The sequence below is a fragment of the Lepidothrix coronata genome, unplaced genomic scaffold, assembly GCF_001604755.1.
Source record: "Lepidothrix coronata isolate B3197 unplaced genomic scaffold, Lepidothrix_coronata-1.0 Scaffold275, whole genome shotgun sequence".
NCBI lineage: Eukaryota > Metazoa > Chordata > Aves > Passeriformes > Pipridae > Lepidothrix > Lepidothrix coronata.
Window position 1 is genome coordinate 715,973 of NW_016690455.1, and position 16,814 is coordinate 732,786.

At 37.1% G+C, this 16,814-nt stretch overlaps 1 protein-coding gene across 1 annotated transcript in view; it reads left to right on the forward strand.

Annotated features, from left to right (window-relative positions):
• The window catches only part of MGAT5 (mannosyl (alpha-1,6-)-glycoprotein beta-1,6-N-acetyl-glucosaminyltransferase), a 121,009-nt gene that overhangs the window by 64,536 nt on the left and 39,659 nt on the right, over nt 1–16,814 (forward strand). The window contains exons 6-9 of the mRNA XM_017836322.1: nt 8,902–8,973; nt 10,021–10,182; nt 11,045–11,214; nt 12,141–12,275. Coding sequence (XP_017691811.1) covers nt 8,902–8,973; nt 10,021–10,182; nt 11,045–11,214; nt 12,141–12,275 — 539 coding nt within the window. The remainder of the gene's footprint in view (nt 1–8,901; nt 8,974–10,020; nt 10,183–11,044; nt 11,215–12,140; nt 12,276–16,814) is intronic.

A 16,814-nucleotide genomic window follows, 5' to 3' on the forward strand; every position in this document is an offset into this window, starting at 1 on the left:
CAGAACCAAAGCTGCCTTGTACACAGCGGAGTAGGGTGCTTGTCCTGCTGGGTTTCTCTCTATTTCCTGAGCAACACTTGTTTTCCAAGAATGAATTTTGTTAATTGTTACTTGCTCTATTACTGTCTTGGAGTGTGTGTGCCGGAAGCAGTCAAGTGTATTTGATCGCTTGGCCTCCTCTTTCTTATTAGTGAAATTTCAATAACTTACAGCAACTGATCTTATGGCTAGTATTGATATCTAGTGGATTACTGCTTGTAAAGAACTGCAAGAGCCAATGTGACTGCAGAATTGAAATCTAATATTAATTTCCTAGCTTCTGCAGGATTGGCAGTGTGAGGCTGGTTTTTTAAATTATATATCTGAGATTAAAACAATAAGTCTGTTATAATAAGTAACTCAGTTGTAATGAAAGCAGTTGCTGTTAATTTACTCAGTTGACTGTCATTGAACTTTTGATGGCATTGCTTGCAGCAGCAATAGTTAAATGCATTTCCAAAACATGTATCTGAAGACATGAAAAAGGCTGGGTTGAATCACAGTTTTGACTCATTGCATTTCCAGTACCAAGTGTTGATTTATTCATGGGCTGTGAAGCTAGAGAAAGAAAAGATACAGGATGACTATATTATTTATCTTGTTATTTATCACAGAAGTTAGAGATATGGTTTCATAATCATCTGAGGTTGATCTAAGTCTTCTGCTAGAAGGTCTTGTTTTAGCATTAGCAGAGTTATGTTTGGTCATTAGTATTCTGTCAACCAGCAGGTGCTTCATGTTTTTAATGCAGGTATATCTTAAAAATGGAGATATATTTCAACTGAATGAGAGAATCTAACATTCTTCAATGACATTTATTATTTGTATTTCTGTTAAACCACAGTTTTTTACATGACAGTCTTCTCTGATCATCAGTTTTGAAAACTCAGTCAATGCTGTTAGCTTTTTCATAATTGATCTTTCATGGCCAAATGTGAGTGGACTTACAGAGGCCAAATGGTTGTTTTTTCCAGGGTCTCGGGATTTGAATTTTTTCGTTAGCAGCAATATTAAATTTGGGCAACTTTTCATTTCATGAAGGAACAACAGTGCAATTAGTCTGTGCATATTTGGCAACTCCAGACAAAGGTCCTGTCCTTTTTTTTTGTAAAGTGTTTTCTTATGACAGAATGTAAAACTAATATTGGGTGAGCGTGTTATTAACCTTGAGTTTAAATTTGGCATTCTTAATCCTATGATTAATTTAATGATTAATGCCCAGCAGCAGAGGTTGAAAGCTTAAATGTTTGCGAATGCAAGCGTGAAATGAAATTCTAATAACACCACAATGATATGGATTTATGAGGTGTGTTGGCTGCTAGGGATAACTTGGAAATGCTGTTGCTAGAGTAATTTGTCAAAGTGGACAGTGATGAAGAGTTGACAGTTTATAGTATGGTTGCAGAGCTGAATGATAAATGTGTCTACAGAGCTCTCAAGTCAAAACTGCTGATTTAAAATATTAAAATGCATTAGGGTACTGGAAAGGATATTACTCTTAAGATTTTTCTTTTTTTACTTCAGGGTTACAGTACAGGAGTAAGATGGTTGTGTGTGTGCATGCTGAGTTTGAAAAGGCAATCTATGCATCAAATTCTGCACAACCTCAGTTTGAAAAGACAAAATGTGCATCAAATCGTGCATATGTCTACTTTTGCTCTACAATCTAGTGTGACAAGTGTCTGTGCTCTGTCATACTCTTTTGGATCTACCTTTTCCTTCTGAAGCAGTTCAGTTAGGGTATTACATTATGCTCATCTAGTACTCTTTGTTATGCAATTTTAAACTTGTAAACAATGGAGCCCAAAATATGGTATTTTGGTGTGTAATATGGGTCAGAACCACAGAGGCACAAAGTAACTTGCCCACAGTTTATGTTAAGCTTTAGAAACAAATGGTTGGAATAAAACCCAGCCTTCTGCCATGTGTGTTTGCAAAATAGAAATAGCATTGTCAAAGTTCAGGCTGTCCCAAGTGTTCTCTTCTGAAGAGCCTGCACAAGTGCAGGTATTAGCAGTTCTGCCTCCTCTGCCTTGTTTTGGATGGCACTCCTGCAGAAACAGGAACAGCTCTTCTCCAGTGCTCTTGTGTCCTGCCTGCTGTACCAGAATGTGGCAAGTGTGGTGAACCAAGGAAAGGAAGAAGCAATCCAGCACGTTCAGGCTTATGTTTTTGATTTAAAGCTGTCCCCTATACAAACTTGCAGATGAAGCTGCAAGAAATTTTGCACTTCTGTCTTGCTGTTTTGCTGCGGGCACTGGATCATTCCTGATCCATGACAGGCAACTAACTGTGTGGTCATAGAATCACAGAATGGCTTGGGTTGGAAGGGACCTTAAAACTTACCAACCCACTGCCATGGGCAAGGACACCTTCCATTAGTCCACGTTGCTCCAAGCCCCATCCAGCCTGGCCTTGGATACTTTCAGGGATGGGGCATCCACAACCTGTCTGGGCAACCTCTACCAGGGCCTCACCACCCTCTGGTCTTCAAAACACTTAATTGTGCTGAAGCCTTTGAAGACTGGAGGCACAAATGGTTTGAATAGCAAAAACAGATTCTTGAACAGAGCAAAACAGGGATTAGAAACAGCACAAATTAAAAAGGAAGTTAAATTAATGCTAAACTATCTGGATGGTTGAACTTGCTTCCTTTTAACTATGATGCAAACTTGCCCATAGAGAAGTTACTTTCTTTTAATTTAGTTATGAAACAGGCAGTTTTTTTACACTGTAATGATATTGGCACAGTTATAATTTTCACGGATGGCATTGCCTCTGGGGAACAACGTGAAAAAATTAATTTCTAGGCAGTACCAAAATATATTTCACTGCAAAATGTCAGTTTGCAGCTGAAGAAGGAAGTTTTTAAAAATATCTTCTAGAAAATGAATTTTTCACACTGTTTTCCAGCTTTTAAAAAAAAATGAAGGGGGCTTATAGTTCTTTTTTTTTTTTTTTCTTTATCTGCATATTTGCTTTCTCTGAGAGGACTGCCTTGCACACAGGAGTGGGGCTTGTGCTGTGCCTGGTGGTCAGCAGGGAGCTGTGATGCAAGTTACTACCTCCCAGGGATCATGACACTGGTGTTTACTTGCTGGAGCCAGGAAGGTCTCTCTAAAATCCTAGACTTTGAGTCTCTAACTCCCCTTTCAGGTGCAAGTGTAATTTTTGGTATCCATCTTGGAATCCAGTGCTTCAAAAGACTTAAAACTGTTTTGAATTCCAGTCTTTGAGACTCCTGTAGCTTTTGGACATTTGCTAATACACTGCTGCAGAGAATTCTTGTTTTCAGTCCTTCGGACTTGGTGGAAACAGAACATATGGTTTGGTTGTGGGAGTATTTTTCTTTACACTGTTATTTCTGCTTTGAGGGTTAAAACAGAAAAATACAAACCAAAGGTGATTTTGAACATCAGTTTGTTTCCAGAATGAAAGTTGTAGGCTGAGGCACATTTTAGTGAAAACTCGTGGGAATCATAATTATAGAGGTTCCTTAAATCCTTGTGGGTTTTCTGTTTTACTGCAGTTTGCTCACATTATGTGGAAGTCCTCTGTCCACAACTTTGGCTCCATATGTAAGCTAATCCGTGACATGGAGTTAATGGTTTGCATTTCTTCAGTGTAATGTAACATCAAACCTGCTTCTTTGAATTCTATGCAAATACTCAGAAATTTGACAAAAACTATGTTGTCTTCTGAAATGTAAAGCAGAAAAAGTTCAGACTTATTTAGTCATCTTACAAATGCCCCCAAGAAAGTGAAATGCTGGTGATAGTCAGCACTTTGTCCCCGAATTGTCTATTAGTGTATTGGCCTTGAATTTGAGTGATTTGTTCTCAGTTACCTTTTCGGCTTCTGTCACCTTAAACTAGGACTAGTCTTTTTATGTCTTGTTGGAAAAGGCATAAATGCCAGTGTAAAAGACTTATCAAATTTAGTGGACATTACTGAAGTTAGATGAGAGACCATTTGTTGATTGATGAAATCAATCAATGCAACTTGATTAAGTATAAAATGTTGTGTTGCCATGTCACTGGGGCTGTGGACACCCAACACCCAATGTTTGAGATTGCCTTTGGAAACAACCAAATCTTAAATTACTCCTCCATTTCACTAAACAGGCTGTCAGTCATCTTGCACGCTGCAGATTCTGTAACACCTTCAAAATGACTACATGTCATTGAGGAAATGCTAAACAAAATACAGGAGTTGAGAAAGTCACCTTCCCAATGGAAGCAGTTCTTTCACATTAAATTCTCAAAGGGATTTGTAAGTGAATGTTACATGTTCTCTTCTCTGCCTGCCTTGATGCTGCCTAATAAATTTAAAGATGAACCTTCTTTCACCAGATATTGCACTGTTGGGGGGGGTTGTGTGTATTTTTCACTCTGGGGCTGACGTAAGATACTTAAGATCAGCACTGTACCATGGATAGGAGTACACTGAGCAGTAGTGTGTTCACCTGATCTGCAAAGAAAGTTGCTTTATCTTCCCCATAGATGGGCTGCACCTGCCCTTTAGAAGAATCCAAAATGAAGATTATCCCAGGTGCTCAGAGAGTGTACCCTTCAGCCTCTGCTTTATTCAACTCCCACTGTGACTCTTTAAAAGCATAAAGGACTTTCTGAAATTTTGGATTTGGAGAGCTGCTGGCAGAGTATACTTTGATTTAATGTGGAAGATGCTCAGACTACTCCAGTGCTACAGATGTTTGCCAGGTTCTTATAACTGTGCTTGAAGTACTTGCTCTGTAATAGAGTCAAGTGCTGCAATCTCTACCTCAGTTTCAGTGAGTTTCTGAAGAAGAGTTACTGGAATACCTGTAAAGCTTCTATAAAACATACTTGGCAAATTTCTTGGGTTTTCTTTTTTGGGTTTTTTTTGTCATAAATTTAGCCATTTACACCTCAAAGCAATTCAGAACACCAGCTTTTCGCTAATACCTGCAATCATGTAGCACTTAAATTTTGAACTTCTAAAGTGCCATGCAGCTTAACCTTAAGGAGCTGGCTGTATATACTCCAGGCAGGGCTGTGACTAATGTGATTCAAAACCAGGTAGGGAACACTTGACTTCTCAGGTGCACATGACTTCCTGAGCATGATCAAAGACTACCTAATGCATTCGACTGGCATAGAATTCAGTACCAGCTACAGGAGGCACAGCTGGTCTGATTCGAAAATACGACAGCACAAAGATAAATATAGTGTGTTCTGAATAATAGCTTAGCATTTATATCACTCATCCAAAAAATTATCTGTCTTCAGATCTGCACTTGCTGCTTCCCAACAGTCATCTTTGACTGCTAATCCGTCTGGTCTCACATCCTTCCTATTAAATGACAGTACAACAGTTGGTGGCTATGGAGACCAACCATAGAGAAAGAACTGATGGTAACCCAGTAAGAGGAAGGTTGTCCTGGAAAGGTAGAAGAGGAGTCCTGGTTCCTTCTTTGGAGACAACTTCAGTGTTTGGTCTTAAATGATTAAACTAACAATTCAAAGAGCAGGATCTAAATGAACACCACTGCCCTCCTTCACCTTGCTCATATTTGTTGCACAAAGATATTCTGTACCTAAACAAATACAAAGATGAAGTATTTCTGTATTTGTAATGGAGTTTTCATCTAGACCCGCTTTAGTGATATTGTAATCCTTTCTGTCATCATTGCCAATGACAGGGAAAAGGTGTATATGAATGGAATGATGCCAAATTTGTAACTGCATCCTGCAGCATTAATACATACTACATTATCTTCCTGTTTATAATCATATATATATACTCATCTATACACACACACACACACACTTTTTTCTCCCCACTGTACATGGTTTTTAATCATAGTTATTTCTGGCGCAGGACAAGTCACACTTGAATGCTGTTGCATTTTCTGCAAAAGTTTTGTTTTGAGTTTTCAGCCAAAGCAGATGTTGTGAGTCCGTCCCCCTGTCCCTGCCCTGTTCTGTATTAGGAGCTTCCACAAGATGTGTTGCAAATCAAAGTCCCTAATTCTTCATGTAATATTCTATACTCTACGTCTCTCTTGTCCCTGGTAGTTTCAGTGAAAGCCAAAACACTTTCTTTAGGTAATTTGGAAGCAAGGGGAGAAAAGCAAGTTCCAGGCACCAGGTGTTTTCAGAGCTTGCATCGCTGCCGATGCCTATTTGTCACTTATCACTTCCAGTTGATTCTTTAATTATCTGCAAAATTAACTCTTGTTCTGAACAACAGAATTTGTATTAGCATTTTGGCTGGTTTTACTATCATATGGGTTTGCATCCTGATGTTTACATCAAATGGGCACACAATCATAGAAAGGCTTGAGTTGGAAGTGACCTTAAAGCTCATCTACTTCCAACCTTCCTTTCATGGACAGGGATGTCACCCACTAGATCAGATTGCTCAGGGCCCTATCCAGCCTGATATTGAATATTTCCAGGGCTGAGGAATCCACAGCTTCTCTAAGATGTGTTTGGCCTTTTGGGCTGCGAACACACACTCTTGGCTCATGTCCAGCTTTTCATCCACAGGAACCCCCAACTCCTTCTCCATAGGGCTGCTATCAATGACTTCATCTCCCAGGCTCAGCTCCTGGCTGGGATTGCCCTGGCCTACTACAGAAGGCCACCAGATTGGTCAGGCATAATTTTCCTTTGGAGAAGCCATGCTAGCTGTCTTGGATCACCTCCTTTTCTTGCATGTGCCTTAACATTGCTTCCATGGGGGCATGTGTATCTCTCATCTTTTTTGACCAAGAATGCCTGAAGTTCACCACTAAGCTAATCCTGGTTTGGCTCGTTTGTCAGTCAGTATTTTACCTCTCCATGTCCACTTTCCCTTGTGTCAGTACATTGAATGAATTAATAATGTTGTTTCTTTTTTCCCCTTCTCATAGTATGTCAGACTGGTTGGCTTCATCTTTGCTTTCTTGGTGCACTTGCGAATTATTATCCCCCATCCAACAGCTTTCTGTGAGCCACTGGCTGATAATAATGAAGAGAATTTTCCTATTTCTATAAGAAAATGCCTATGCTGCTTCCCAGTGCGTTTATCAGTCCTGAAAATAACAAAACAACTGACATACTCTGAAGAGTTGCAAAAAAATCTTCTGATGAGTTAAGTTGGTCCTTCCAATGAGAGGGGAATTGACTGAATGTCAATAGGGAAAAATGAGAGGCAGACCAACTGCAGACACTGATAGTACTTTGAATCTACTCCTCAAGTGTTTATTTATGATGAGAATTACCGTAATGTAATTTAGACTAGAGGGACTGTTTCTAAAAGCACGAAATAACTGTATTTGTTTTTCAGTCAGTGAGGCATGCAGCTAACTGTCCTTGGCAGCTCTGAAAAATCTGCAATTCCTTTAGGATGCTTGGTGGTGCAATGCGAAATACATGAAGCCAGAAAAGGGGCACGTACGGTAGTCCTTGAAGTGTCATATCTTAATTTAGATCAGTGTTAACGCTAAGAATAATGCAAAATTTGTACTTTTAAAACAAAAAAAGAGAGAGAGTTTGTGACTGCATGATTTGTGACATGGAGCTTGCAACTCTTTTCTGCCAATGATTCTACAAGTTTATGGTTGTAGAAGTTAGGACTGTTGATAGCTACAATTTCTAGTATGGTTCCAGAGTTGGAGACCACTGAAGAATCAAATGTTTTCAGAGGAGGTTGATAAGTCACTACTTTCAAACGTTGTATTAAACACACTGAGTAGATTAAATAAGAGCATTCAAATTTAGCTTTTTATAATTTCTCTGAGGAACCTAAGTTTGATACATTTCTTCTCTTTAATGAGGTTATGATGGCTATTCATTTATTTTCATGTGATTGGTCTTCTAGGCAATCGTATGGTATGATCTTAAGTCTTTAATCTGTAATGCTTCAGGCTTACTGTAGCATGATTAAGCTAAAATTGTGTTTTGACAGGTCTGCATTTGGGAGAACCATAAGAGCAAGTCTGACTTCTAATTCTCTGGGAGCTGTGAACTTAATGAGTAGTGATGGGGTATCTTAGCTGGCCAATAGCTTTTTGCATTTCTCCCTTTTCACAGTGCAGTCATGTTTCAGCTTTCATGGGTTTGCCTCCAGCCGTGAGATTCCTGCTTCCCAAAGCAAATGGTCTCATTTCCTAAGGCACATGAATAGTAAGGATTCTATGGGACAAGCAAGATCCCTGAGGAGAGCACAGGAGCTTTCAGTGACTTGCATCCATTTGCTCTTTCTTCCCTAACTCACTGTTGTACTTTTCTAGTGGCCAATAGTAGCAGTATTGCATTTGCATTGATCGTGTTTCTCTAAGCATTACAGCTGTTCATACTTGCGAATATTGTTACTTATGTTATAATTACATTGTTCATACCCCTCAAACGTGGTGGCTTTGATTCTATGATTCTTCTTTTTTTTGTCTAGATTGTTACAAGGTAGAACTTTGATCCCTGGGTTTATCAGTCTTTGTCTTTTTATAAAGATGGGAAATGTTCCAAAATACATATTGTTGTAAGGTCTAGAAGCATCAAAAACTTCTTGAAAACATTTAAGAGCTGCTCAGAGAAACTGTATTTTTGAGCATTAACATTGAGACTTCTGTCTCGAAAGGATTTGATCTTCTGTTTTCATTATCATGAATGAATATCTAAATGCAACTTTTGGTTGCAAATCTGCAAGGTTAAAACAATATTGAATTGCAAAAAGTCTTTTTCTTGCAAAAAGCAGTTCTACCTTGAAGCGGTTACTGTATTATCAGCTGATGTCCTGTTTAAACCACAGAAAGGTGTAATGTAAAGGCAGTGAGAAGCTTTGGTAGATCAGCTGAAAGTAGAATAGGATGATTTATTTTGTATGATTATTTTACAGGTTGAAAATTGGTGTCCTCGTTTACCTTGGAGAGCTAAAAATCCTAATGAAGAGACTGATCAAAAAACAGTGGTAAGAACAACCATGTTCTTAATAAGAACAAACATGAGAAATAATTCAGTAATTGTGATTCATGCAAAATGTCCTGGAATCCTGTGCCACATAAATGCTAATAAGACTAGAATTTATAATTTTTATTCCTCTTAGACTGTATATATGAAGCTCATGTATCTTCTCCAGTCATTGTATTGTGGTAGATTTCCATTAAAAACATTTTTGTGTTTAAATTTATGAAATAGTGTGCACAAATAGTGAGAAAAATTACAAATCCATAGACTGCTCATCGGTATTAACTATATGTGAAACTGTCCATTTTTATTGTCCCATAAATCTGGACCTTTTTTATAAAAGTGCCTTACTGGAAAAGGCTTATATCCATTTCAGATTTGTAGTAACATTTTGATTACTCCTAATTTTTTTCCCTTTAAAAACTCCACAGCATATAGAGTTGTTTCTAAATTGTTACAGCCTAATTATGTAGCACTTAGGTATTTTAAGATAATTTAAGATAATTGCTGGGCTGTGTATGAACATTGCTTACATAACATAGATATAGGCTGTCTCATTTTGCAAAACCAATTGTTCTTAGATCAGCTTTAAAATGAGTATTTCCTTTAAAAATTATACCCTAGTAATGTTTCTTCCTTTATGGGATGCTTGGAGACATCCTTGTGTTTGGAAGATTCACGGTACACATGACTCTTCAGCATACTGTTCTGTATTGTGTTTTAGATGTACTTTAATCTCCTTTTGAAGCACATGAGCAAAAATAAACAGAAAGAAACACATTGTAAAACATTGTAAACATATTCTGAGCTGCCAAATGCCACTAATAAAAATAGCAGTAATTTATGTAGTTTAGAAATGTCTGTTTAACTATGTCTTTAATATTTGGACTAAAATCTCAACTTGTGCTAGGAGTGCATCCTTTTTTTCTATTTCCTTTTATAAAAGAGGAATATAAAGCACAAAGTTCACATCTGAGCATTTTTGTCACTTCTGGAAAGTACACTGAAGGATAACTAATGTTGGGGTTTTTCATTAATGCTTTAATTGAAGGCTGAAATTCGCATCAACTTTGATAATCTCTACAAAATGATGTCAAGACATGAGGAGTTCAGGTGGATGATGTTGCGCATCAGACGAATGGCTGATACCTGGATTGAAGCAATCAAATCACTGGCAGAAAAACAAAATTTGGAGAAAAGAAAACGAAAAAAGGTAAATGAGGACGTTTTTATTCCTGTCACTTGCAGTTATATAGGCTCTTTCAAGCTTCTTATTTCAGAGTGGAAATACCAAACACGTCTTAAAGGCTCCTGTTTGTGCTTGTGCCTCTTTTCAAGAAATATTTTGCTACTTGATATTATGTTAGAATGGGTGTTTGCTTTACAGAAGCTTTATGTGCTTTCCATAAGTCAGTCTGGGAGTAAACTTTCTGACCTCTTTAGTTTTGGATAAAACAGAGACTATGTAAAAGTTTCTAAAGGGAGAAGCTGCAAATTTACTGCAAGCTGATGATGCTGGAGTTTTTATGTAGTCATAGGAGCTGTACATCTTTGTTGTCCAAAATTCAGACTTTAAATGATGTACGTCAGGTTTGGATTTGAGGAGACTGAAAGTGGTCTACAGCTTTGGATTGAATCAGTTTAGACCTCCTGTAATGAGTTCCATTTTAAAACCATGAGATTCTTGAAAAAGGTCTATTTCATTTGATTTAATTTTTTTTTTTTAATTATCTCAACTAATTAAGATAAAGCCAAAAGTTGTAAACGCAATAACAGGTTTCCCTTCCTGCCTTGTTCTTACTGGAGCCAGTTCTTTATGGCAGCAGGCCAGACACAGTAATGTTTCTACCCTCTCTTAAGCCTGGCTGGCTGCAGCTGAGCTCCTTGCTTGAGATTCTTAGTCTTTGCCTTCATTACAAAATTAAATTATTGGGGTGGAAGTATTGGGTCATTTTCGTTGATTTTTTGGGGGTTATTTTTGGCCATGGTTGGAATTTAATAGAAAGAAAAATCCCTAAGGCATAACAGTTGCATGTTTAATGTCGATAACTCTAACATGTGACTTTCCTTTTCAGATCCTTGTTCATTTGGGGCTTTTGACAAAAGAATCTGGATTCAAGATTGCAGAAAATGCGTTTAGTGGTGGCCCACTTGGTGAATTAGTCCAGTGGAGTGATTTAATTACATCTCTCTACTTACTGGGCCATGACATCAGGATTTCAGCTTCACTGGCAGAGCTCAAGGAGTAAGGAGATTACTTTCACTTTTGAAACTGGCATTAAAAGAAAAGAATTGTAAACTCTTGAAGCTTCTATTAGCAGTATATAATTTCTTGAAGCGTAAAATGAAAGTGATAATTCACTAAACAGACGATAAGATTATTTTCAGGAGCTAAGTATATGTGCCATGGAAAGGATAATGTGTTTTCATTGTAGCTCCAGGCTCCTGGGACTTCATAAATGAATGTTGTAAAATTCAAACTAAGCAGCTTAGACTTTAACATTCCAGGTGCTTTAACCAGCTGCGCTAGGAAATGTTACAGACTAGCCTAATTCTGTGTCCTCTTCTTCAGTTTCTGCTATTCTTCACTCAGTATCTCACTTTAAAATAAAGGTTTAAATCCTTTAAACACATTACTTTGCTGTAGTTAATTGCTTATGTCAGGTCAAATTGCTACCTCACTCTTGGTTGTCCTGCTTTTCCTACTAGTTCAGCATTAGACATAAAACATCTGTTTTAAGCATGAGCAGATACACTTTTTCTGTAGCTTTCATTTTTTATTAACAAACATGAGAGCACTGTTTCATAGAGAACTCTTGTACTATAAAACTGTCAATGGAAGTCAGAAATTGTTTTAAATAACTTTTATAATTTAAATATAACTTCAGTAATTTAAAGCACACTGTTTTTAAACATTCCAACCATATTACTCTCTTGTTTAAACCAGGTGAGGTTTTTCATGAAAATTATCACTTTAGTGAGATATAAACATTCTTTGATAAGTTCTGAGCATCTCTTGCATTTGAGTGTTCTTATATGGTTTGAGATTTGGAAACAATAAAAGAGTAACCCTTTTTTGGAAACTGGAATTATTGGAATAAGTAGTATTACAGCATCAACTCAAGGTATTTGAAAGTAATGTTTTTCCATATTCCTTCTTTTTTTGTTTAGGATTATGAAGAAGGTTGTAGGTAACAGATCTGGCTGTCCTACCCAGGGAGATAAAATTGTAGAACTCATTTACATTGATATTGTGGGACTCACTCAGTTTAAGAAAACCCTTGGTCCATCATGGGTTCATTACCAGTAAGTATAACACTTATTTGACCTCTAAACTGCTTTTTTAAAGAGCTTTTGTTGAATAACACGTGTAAAAATACTGAAGTGAGTCCACTCATCTGAATTTGAATTTATTTAAAAGTGAAAATGTGGTTCTCTGTTGTCCTTAGCTCTGAGGAATAAAGGAGCTATTTATTACCTGTTTCTTGCATACCATCATTATCTCCTCCAGCAAGCTTGAGATTCTTGGATTCAAGAATTTTTAATCTTAATGAATTATATTATCTTCTTCAGCCATCATCTTTGCCCCTCTTTCCCTCCCTTCTTTACCGAGCCTCCACCACTGCTGTGTTCTGTAAATTAGTAGATGAGCTGAGAGATTATTGGATTTTGTTGTTTAGTTGGAATACCAAAGGCATGTTTTGCTTGTTGGTGTTTGTAACTGTACTGGATCGATGATCCTGGAGATTTATCTATTCTGATTGTATTGCCCAATGCAATTTTCTCTGTTCCATTCCTTAAGATACTGAGAGTTGTCTTTAGGGGCAGGCCCGAAGAATAACAGCAGTTATTGTTGCTTCTTTAGTCTATAAACATCCTTCCATTAAAAACAGAAGATGAGGGTCACAAGAAATTACTTTGTACAGTCTTCTTAGTGTCTGCAGTTTTAGAACCTCATTTTTTTTGTCAATAACTTTAGATCAGCAAGCCTCCCGTGTGTTGTACAAATACCTATCAGCACAAAAGAAAACCAAATCTAAATTACTGACTTTGATTCTTCTATGCCTAGTCGAATTAGCTGTGTTTTATGATCTATAAATCCAGTAAATCCTACATGAAGGAAGATATTAAAAGGTGTTCACTGCAGGCAGAAAAAGTGTGTTCTTACTACCCCAAGATTTTCTAGAGCATTGGATCTTTCCAGTGTGATTTTAAGTGGGAGTACTGTGATCAACATTGCAGATTAGATTACTCTTAATCTCTTTTTTGAAGCAGGGGAGTAAACGGATATTCTAGTTTTTAGCAGCCTGCTAATAAAGATAATCCCATTTTCCACTGAGCTACAGTCTGTCTGTCAGAGGTAACTGTCACTAGGCAATCACATCCAGTACTGTGGTCAGCATATGAAACTTTCTTATAAATTTTAAATGTTTCTTCCTGTTTGCTTTCAATTTCCTACTTGGTATGTTCTATAACAAAGATAAGGAAATATACCATGATACTGAGATTATTAGATTAGCTGTTCAGTTTTTCTTTTCTATTTCATAGAATCATTAAATCTTGAATTATCAATCCACTTTTCATTGATTCCTATTTTGTGGTAATGGCTGATGTTTTCTGGATTAGGAGAGCAGAACTGGATTTAATTCTAAATACCTTAGGTAGAGTAGTAGTTTTTGTCAGGCTTTTGAATTAAGAATATTTTGTTGCCTTTCTTCTACAATACTGGATTTGATGGAATGGAAAGGAGCCTCATCAAGTCCATGGCCTTGCTGAAAAATATATAGAGTGCATTTGTCCTTCGTGAGAGACTTTTGCCCAATCTTTTACCAAAGACTGCAGAAGATGCCCCAGCATATTGTTTTATGTAGCTAAGATTTTCTTTAAAGTGTTTTTCTTGGCCTAGTTTCTTGCAAAGTGCCCATTATTGCTTATCTAGTATGGTTCTGGGGAACAAATTACTTTCTTCTCCTCTCTACCAGACTCTAGGATGTCTTATATACTGCTTTTACTTCAATTTGTTTTTTAAAAAATAAATTTAGGAGTTTGAATCATTACATACAAAATTCAGGTTTTGTACACCTTTCATCAAACTTCTTGCATTTGCTGTGAATCTCTCTAATTACTTGATCCTTTGTCTGAAATTCAGTGTCCAAAACAGGGTCCAGAGTCTAGCAGAGACTACAAAATTGATTAAAGCAGGAGAATTAATTCATAGCTTCATGCATGCTGTCTCCTATTTCAGGATCCTCTTGCAATCATTTTTTTTTTCTCTCAGCATCCTGAGTTACCTCATAAGTTTTGTCATCAAAATATTTTTAACTTGAAAACACCAAGTGTAGTATAACAGTATAATTGTGTGTTTCTGTTTAATTAATTCCAGTAAAAAAACTCTATCAAAAATAAAGCTGCTGTATAGCCCATGTTCTTTACAAACTTTGTTTTCTCTCTCAGTTGTATTTAATGTCAGTAGAAATATTTGTTTGTCTTTAAAGAAGTGTTTCTTATTAGACATGTGCAGATCAGCTCAGTCTGGTTTATGCAGACCAGACTCAAATACAAATAATTTAAAATGTTTTTATTCACTTCAGTTCGGAATAGAGTAGTAGAATAACCCTCTGCCTTCAGAACAGTCTCTTGGTAAGAGTGCTTTATATAATCTTTCTGGGTGAACTTGAACCCTGAGGTAATTTTTGGTAATTGCAAATCAGGTTTCTAGAACTGTTATCCCGAAAGGATGACCCTGCTGCTTTGGGGAGGGAGTATTTCTGAAATACTGCTTTGTACAGCTGAGCTCTGTAGCACCAGTGACTTTTGGTAGTACTTGCTTTATCTCTGGTATAATTGGTGCTGTAAATAGCATGAATATAGCAAAACAGATCTCTTTTTCGAGTGCACCTTATTTTCAAGCAGAGGAATGCCTGGACATGCTGGGTTTTTCAGCTCTGAAGTTGGGATATTTTAATGCAGTTTATGTGCAATGAAACAACATAAAAATTAGTAGCTTAATATAGTTAGAGAAGTGCAGCCCATTGCCTTTCTTAGCACCCACATCCTCCATACAGCATATAGAATCTGGTATTTTTTTATGCAGTCCCTCTAGCAATGACTCATTCCCGTATTCCAAAAATCCAACTGGCTTTTTTCTTGAAATAAATTAACATGACAGCTATCCTGAAAAATGAGCAGCGTTCCTGCTTCATGTTCTCTAGAATACATCTGGTTTAGGAGGGTTATTTTCTAACTTAAGTTTTTGCATTTTAAATGCAAGTATTGTGTGGCCTGAAAGTTCATGTGTGTCTGTCTCTGAGGATTTCCGTGGGCAGATAGGAGCTGCTCCTGGTCTGAGCTGGCTGGACTTATGTCAGGACAGACTGGAGTCTGTGTGTCTGTGCTGGCACATTGCAGTGCCAGAGCTCAGGCACCTACAGAGCTTCCAAAGCAGAACTGGTTGGATTTCAACCACCCTGCTCCCAGGAAGGTGTCAGCAGCCACTGCTTTTATGTACTCTTTATTTAACAGTTTGTGCTGCACTGGGTTGCTTGTCTAAACAGAACTGAAGTAGTTGTAACTAGAGAAAAATTATAACATCAGATGGGAGAAGTGTATTAATAAATGTATATAAATACTTCCACTAGGACACCCCAGTTAAGATTGTGCTTCTGCCCAATATTTATGGAAAAAAACTCCCTTTAAATAATCCTGGGTTACTTTTGTCTGATTTTTTTTTGGTAAGCGCCAAAATGGTAACTTCTAATGTGTTACACAGAAAAGAGAGTTTAATATGGATGTTTCTAAAGCAGTTTGCTACCCACCAGTCATCTTTTTAATTAGGCAGAGAATAGACTTATCAGTCTGACACCAATTTCAGGGCATGCTGTGATTCTCTGCAGCTTCACTGCTAAAGCTAGGTGACATTTTAGGAAGGAAGGGAGTAACAGAGTGAAAAACTGAATTTAAAAGTACACCAAATTAAGATTTTTATTTAAAATATATCCCTGATTTAATTAAAAAAAAAGTTTTGTCATTTTCAAAAGTAATTATTTCACTTTAGAAATGCTAAGGCATTGTATGCAAAAATAAATAAAAAAATATTGAAAGACATCTAAACCATGAAGTGAAACAAATGGAGAATATGGTACGAGAGTAAACAATTGAGGTATTCCTACATTTATTAAAATGTCAGTTCAGCATAACTGGTATTAATTACATTCATTTCTAGGTTTTAAATCTTTAGCAGTTCGTTTCTGCTGCATTTCAGGGATTAATTTCACCACTTGAAGCTTTGATCTCTCATACCTTTTCTGCACACATTTACAGCTTTTCCTACGATCTTTTTTCTGACTTATTTTATTCCTGAATCACATAAATATTTTTTGTTTTCCCTGCTTGCTGGTTTAGCTTTCTGATGCATCACATTTCCTGCCCTGATTCAGAGACCCTGTGCGTAGTGGACATAGTTCCATGTATCCCTGTGAACCCTTAGTGCTACATATCTTAAATCTGGATACAGGAAAAAGAGGAAACAAAGCACTTTGAGCAACGTAGTGCTCCTTATATGATTTGACAAACTCCAGTAATGTTGAAGTTTTTCAGTAGCTTTATCCCATTTTTCATTTCCCTGTACTCAAGTACCTGGCCAAAAGCTGTATATTTGAGAGGAATTTTGTTTTAAGGCCTGCCAAGAAATAAGAGGGTTTTTATTACTGAATGATTCATCAGTGCAGAAGTCGTTTTGGTCCTGCTGGAGTATTTTGTATGATGCAGAGATAATTGCCACTGTTGTAAAATATTTTCATTGAGAACAGTTGACATAAAACACTGTACAGAAACTGATCTGTCAGC